This window comes from Lytechinus pictus, chromosome 7 (genome assembly GCF_037042905.1).
Source record: "Lytechinus pictus isolate F3 Inbred chromosome 7, Lp3.0, whole genome shotgun sequence".
Lineage (NCBI taxonomy): Eukaryota > Metazoa > Echinodermata > Echinoidea > Temnopleuroida > Toxopneustidae > Lytechinus > Lytechinus pictus.
In genome coordinates this window covers 1,481,702-1,488,462 of record NC_087251.1, presented here as the reverse complement: position 1 = coordinate 1,488,462, position 6,761 = coordinate 1,481,702, and the positions used below count along the sequence as shown (strand labels likewise).

General features: G+C 36.2%; 1 protein-coding gene across 1 annotated transcript; it reads left to right on the top strand.

Annotated features, from left to right (window-relative positions):
* The first annotated feature begins 326 nt into the window (after positions 1 to 326).
* On the top strand, positions 327 to 6,408 carry LOC129265627 (transmembrane protein 151B-like). Its single transcript, XM_064101406.1, has one exon. It carries the CDS (start codon positions 401 to 403, stop codon positions 2,180 to 2,182), a length of 1,782 nt encoding a protein of 593 aa, XP_063957476.1. The 5' UTR covers positions 327 to 400; the 3' UTR covers positions 2,183 to 6,408.
* Positions 6,409 to 6,761: the final 353 nt, after the last annotated feature.

Genomic DNA, 6,761 nt, shown 5'->3' with positions numbered 1-6,761 from the left:
AATGTGGAAAAAATCTCTCTTACCTGTGAGTACACACTCTATTCTTTGGTCTACTTTTTCTTTTCTTCTTATACTGACGCCTTACTTGAAAAATCTCAACAATTGAACACAATATTAATTCTTCAGACATCTGTTGGTGCAAAGGTGTGATAGGTCAATCAAGAATGCATGTTTAAAAAGGGTCAAGGGTAGCCTATACATCAAAATAAGACAAAGTACAATGTTTCTAATTATTGTTTATCAAAATTTACCTTAATGTATTAAGGTTGTAAAAAATTTGACCCTTATTTATTTTACCATATTTTCTCTGTTTCTCTTTCAGCAAACACCGATTCGGCGTACAGCTTGTACCAGTCTTCGGGAAGAGACCCACTGGAAGTGCTTGATCTTAACCCTCCTAATGTATGGCAGTCTGGCTGTGGTATTCTGGTGTCAGACCAGCATAGTAGAGGTCATAGCTCTCAACTATCAACAGGAACCAATCACGATCAAGGATAGTCCTTGTCAAGATGGGTACACCTTCATCCCTGTTGCTTTTCTCGTCCTGCTCTATCTTGTCTACCTAGTGGAATGTTGGTACAGTGACGTCCGCATTGAGATCCAATATCGGGAAGACGTGAGTACGGTTTACAGTCGGGTCCGTAGGATACGCAATGCCTACCCAGTGGTTTGGTGGAGGGCTATCTCCTATCATTACAACAGACATACGCGCCAGGTTACGCGGTATAGACATGGAGATGCCTACACAACGACTCAAGAGTATTTCGAAAGGATAAACACACACTCAGCAGCTGGGGCATTTGATTTTGGAGAATGTGGTGTAAAAGATGTTTCGAGACAGTTGAATGGATTAGAACTTCACCCTTTAACAAGGATCACGTTTACCAAAAACTTCATGTTTTTAAATGAGGAAGCGGAGAATGACTATCTATCACAGAGGTCACGTTTCTTTACAGAGAATGAGGGTCGGGATGAAAATTTAGAAACACGAGAAGGGCTTGGTCTCACTGAAGTTGAGTTCACCGATGAAATGGTGACATACGCGTGTTCTGAAAACCTTCCATGGTATGTGTCAATGTCAATGTTTTGGGTGACTTCTCTATCATTGCTTTCATGGCCTTTTAGAATCCTAATATCAATGCAAACTGCAATAGTTGACTACCAGATCGAGAAATTATTTGGAACGAACTACAATAGTGGAATGATCACAGTTGAGTCTTGGACAGGCGAGGGGGCAAATGGAAATAGATTCAATACTGTAGGTAGTAATAGGAGTCTTGAGTTACTTATACGTGACAATAGACATGTTGTCCCCAGCTACTCAGAGGCACTCCTTATGGACATAGCAAATGGAAACCATCTTCGGTCAGGCCTTACACCGACTGGACCGGGTCCGCCATTTGCTGCTCAGCGAGCTAAGCACGAACACAACAGTCATGATACAAACACGAGACACAACTACATACATGGATCTTTACGTTCAAGAACATTACAAAGATCTGCGACAACAGCTATAGGTCTCTGTTATGTATCGAGCTTATCAAACGATCGAGAAGCGCAGTCATCAACGAGTGACTGGACACTGCGATCACCTTTGACTCACAATAGATCTCTTTCCAATGGACACACACCTTCGACTAGTCTACGGATACTTCCATCCCGTAGTTCATCTAGTCACACCATAGGTATTAGCAATATGTTTAACCGCGTTAAACCATTTACGAACTCCTCCAATACGGCAGGAGCTGCAAGCGAAACTGAAAATAGGGCTGCACTGATCCCAACAGATGATACCGAGCCGAACGCTAATCAGAGAAAACCACTAATGTCTGCATCGTCGACACCAAGTAACAGACGCCATAGACGACCGACATCTCTGCCACTGTGCTTCGGTAGCCAAGGAAGTCAGCAAGAAGATAGTGAAGGTATGGAGGACAGTCAGACTGATGAGAATCAAATAGAATCGTTGGTCTTGATGGATGGTGATGGTGGGGTTCGGACTGTCACGTGGCATAGAGCCAATGGATTCAATCAAAACAGTCAAGGTACAGGTGGAATGGTAGTTGTACCCATCGACTCACCTCCACCTTACGACGCTGCACTTAATATGAACGATCCTGATGATGAAGATGCAGAAGAAGGAGAGACGCAAGCCGAAGACAGTGTTGAGACGTCTGTATAATATAATCGCAGAGCTTCCGAAAAGATTTTATTACTTTCCATATATATGTTTAATCTGTAATTATTAAGTATTTTGTTTGTTTCTGAGATTTTCTTCCTTTTGATAGAGTGTTTTATGTAAGCATTATAATATCCAAGGGAATAGTCGATATGCTACCAGAGAAATATCATCAGTGTTAGGTACAATAGCATGTTTCCGTTACCATGACCTTCGGAGGTGAAAATTCCAATGAAGGTGTACTTTCATGTTTACTAATATCTTCCTTTTGTGTTTAACTTTCATGTATTTTGTCATATTCTTGCGTTCATTCGTGCAAACGGCGATATTTAAGTCAGAACGGGATGTTTCGGATATTATATGTCTTTGATAGTCAGGAATGTAAACACAAAAGTAAGAATAAATCCAGTAATTCTGCCAATCAGTGGAATATCTACAATTTACTTGACGGGAGGAGGCAATCCTCATCAAGAAGAGGCAAACAAAAATGATGGTTAAATAGAGAAAATATAAGGAGATCAAGGGTCACCACCACATTTGGACGAATATGACGTCATGTTTATGTCGTCTTCCCCCATCAAAATCACTGACGTTAAGCACTGTAATGTTTGTACTGTTAGTCAACACTAGTGGTAAAATACGTAGCAAAATAAATTCTTTAATTTTTAAGGTACAAATTTTCAGCGAAACTGTTCACCGATTACAGATTAAACTATTTCAAATACAGCCCAATATAAAGTGATAACTCATCACCATCGAATAGTTAGCTTTGAGAAATGTGAATTGGTACGGGGAGAACTTTGTCTTCCAAGAGCCTTAACTCCTTCCATATATAAGATTGGAAATGAAAGCGTGCTGACAAATACAGCTTAAGTGAGATTGAAGTATCTGAATATCTGGAACCCCCCCCCCCCCCCTATGTCAGCGCTCCTTGTCATTCTCTCTTTGTTTATCTCCTCCCTTCTGTCAGTCTCTCTCTTTCTCTCTCTTTCAATTTCTCTGTATTTTCATTTCTCTCTCACTTCCCAGTGGTAAGAAAAGTGTACTATGGTATAGGTGAGGCAGAAAGTTGTTAGTGATTCGTGTTACAATATCGAGAAAACAACTTACACGGTGTGTTTGTACTTAGTTGAGTGACGGCAAGAGGGGGAATTCAGTTCGGTGAAGAATCCAGGAATTTAGAATAGAGACACTTGAAGCAAATACATGTAGAATTACGGATGCTTAATGGATATTGATTTCTTGTGTCAATTTGGGGCTAAGATAGATGTATTCGGTTGCTAAACTTAGTGGGAATTTACCTTGCTTTGAAATGTCATTTGTTGCTTTGCTACGCATTTCCCTTCTGTGATCGTACAATAGCACGTCAATGCATTCATAATCTAATTTATTGTTATCCTTTCGAGAAAATAAACCTTTTCCCCGTTTATGTTGGTCAATTTGCATTATTCTTCTTTTCGAAAGAAATCGGAATCATAGTCACTCCATAAATGTACTACTGAAATCGTCTAAGTCTTCCTTTTTATTATCAATCATTTTCTTTGATTTATGTGATTCAATTTTACTCTATATAGAAGTAAAATCTCACCGAGATTTTTTGTTTTACTTTCATTTTCGATGATTATCATTTTCTTGATAAACTTAATGAATGAGAATGTATCCACACTACATGTTTGCTTTATAATGAAAGTATGCGGATTTTTTTTTTATTCTATACCTAATGATTAGTGTAGATGCAATTGCATCACAAAACCCAATAAGAATGCACATAGGATATTCCTCATAGTCATAGAAAATTACAGTTTTGAAAAGAAACTGATCATCCATCCGTAAAAAAGAGTTTAGTAAAAAAAGAAATATGTCATGATTTTGAACACATTCCTATTTAATTTGAATGATAATATTTCACAAATGTCAATCACAAGTTATTTTTGTTGTCTTTCTACTAATTTATTAAGATAAGGTGGTATAATCACATAGCCTTAATCCATAGAGTTTGTAATTTTAGTTCCATCCCATAGCTGGCATCTTTCAGAAAGGCAAATATATTCAATTCGTTATTTTCCCTGCAGATGAAATGGATGTTATCATTTGGGAGTATTCGTGTTTGTAGGGGTCTCATGAAAAAAAAGGTGGAAGAAACTATAGCGATTCATATTACACTATGCGGAACATCTCCATACACCATAACATAAGGGATACATTATTATTATCAAATTTCAAATTAAAAAGGTTGGTGATATGATAATGCCTAGGCAATAATGGGCAATATATATTTTGTTTAAATGCACATCACGTTTCGTTGTTCATTTGTTTCATCACTATGTTACTCTTTTTTACGTTACAAATAGCAACTCCCCGTAGATAAATCGGGTTAAAATCAGCTGACTGATGTGTGACGTTACAAATATAACTCCCCATAGATAAATCGGGTTAAAATCAGCTGACTTATATGTTTCGTTGTTGTTAGTGTCATTGTTGGTGGTCTGTATTTGTCCTCGCAGGTGTCGTTTGTCATGTAGCATTTCCATACAAGGAAATTGAAATAAACCAGTAAACTGAAATAACTGTAAAGTATACATGCGCCCGTTTTCTTTTTTTTTTGTCAACTGTGGTGTATTTAGGTAGAAATTACATGTACAGTATTATAAAAACTAATTTATGTGTCAAATTCTATTCTTCAAATATTTCAAAATGATAATGACAGAATACATCCCTTGATCATGATTGTGAGCACTGTCAATTTGGTAATGTTGTATTAACCTAAATTGTTTAACATTAAGGAGTGATTATCCCGTGTGTCATTAAAGCAAAGCCTATTGTTACTAACATTACTCAAGAAATAACAGGAAATGGCGTGATTTGTAAAACCTCGAGCTTGCCAAATTAGCTAAATATCTTTTAAAAATGTTGAAATAAACAAAATTTCGTCATTCTAAAAGCTAAATCAATGGTATGACAGACATAAACTTCATTTGTATGTTTGTGGATCTCAATATTACACATTCTTGGTGAAATAACAGCGACGGGATAAGACACTGGTCAAATTCACCGTGTTCATGTATATGGTATCTCAAATTCCAGTTTGAATCGGAAATTGGCAATTATCTGAGAAATAGTTGGTAGCCTTCTAGCGACGATTGGCCTTTTGCTGTGGTTCTAGATTGGATGGATAACCTGTAGCGCTTCCAATAAAGCAACCAGTGGAAATACACAGCTGGTCGTGTTAGAAATTACCTCTTTCAGAGGCAAAAGTTAAAAGCATTTCATGGTTGTAATGATAAACCGAATTAAAATGCCGGTATGTCACTAAAACACTTTTGATCTATTTTCAAGGCCTGTGAGATGCATGCACTCATTTATGGCATGATATATACTTTTTATTAAATGAGATATTACGATATCATGGATAAATCAATCTGTATCACATAAAATTGTGTAGTTAAATATTGTACTAATGTCAAATTTTAATATTATTATTGTTACACCGATGTGTTATTTCATTTGTCATACGTAGATAAAGTGTTGCAGTCCATGAATTAGAAAGACTAAGTTTCTGACAAAAATAATTATTCCACCTTCAACAGTTGCCCAATTAACAACAACTGGATGCAACCGATATATTCACATACCTTAACATTTTCTAGTCATAAATCAATGTTATAGTCAAATACGAGTTGAAAGTAATAGAAAATTCAAAAGATAGTCGCACTCAGATAAAGCTTTCGTCTGGTATTATCACTAGTTTGCGTCAAAGGGTAACTACACAATGATGACCCATCTCTTGTCATATTTTGCATGCATTGAAAGCAGAGTTTATAAACATTGACACTTTTGTATATTAGTTATATTGACAGGTCAAGGAAGTTATCAACTAAGGCTCTTGAGACGTGGATGGCTATACAAATTACAAATTTACGACTATTGCGTCATTTGATATGTACAAGTTTTTTTTTTTCACTTGTATCTGAAATAAATGCTTAGCTGTGTGAACACCCTTCAAAATGAATTACATTTACTCTTTAGGTAAGGATTTCATCTTCATGGCTGCGAATTCATGTTCATATATATCTATTGTAGATTCTATTTTTTGTAAGTGTTACATTAGAAAAAAAACAAAGAATGTTGAAATAAGAAATAGAAGATAATCGTAGTAATGTATTCGTGAAATGTTATGTATCACTGTATTGTCAGAGAACCATGAAGCGCATGTCATCATAATGCAGTAAACCAGTTGTTTTCAAATTATTTTATATTAAATAGATAATAAATTTTGAAAATATTATTTCTCTTATAACTATGAACATCTTTTTGTGTAATGTTTTTGTATAGCTAGTGTCTTTTATTTTCTGACAGAGCATTCATCACTTGTCTTTTTCATGCTTGAAGCTAGAAACATATTCATGCCATCGTAATATTGACGAAACCGACTTCAGACTGACCAAATATATGACGTAATCACCGATTAAATACTATTGGTTGGTTTGGAGACTCCTTTATTGGTATGACTATATCATTTAACCAGATCATGATCTAAGTGTGATCACTATCATCAGCTCTCTGTAGCAGAACAAAAATAATT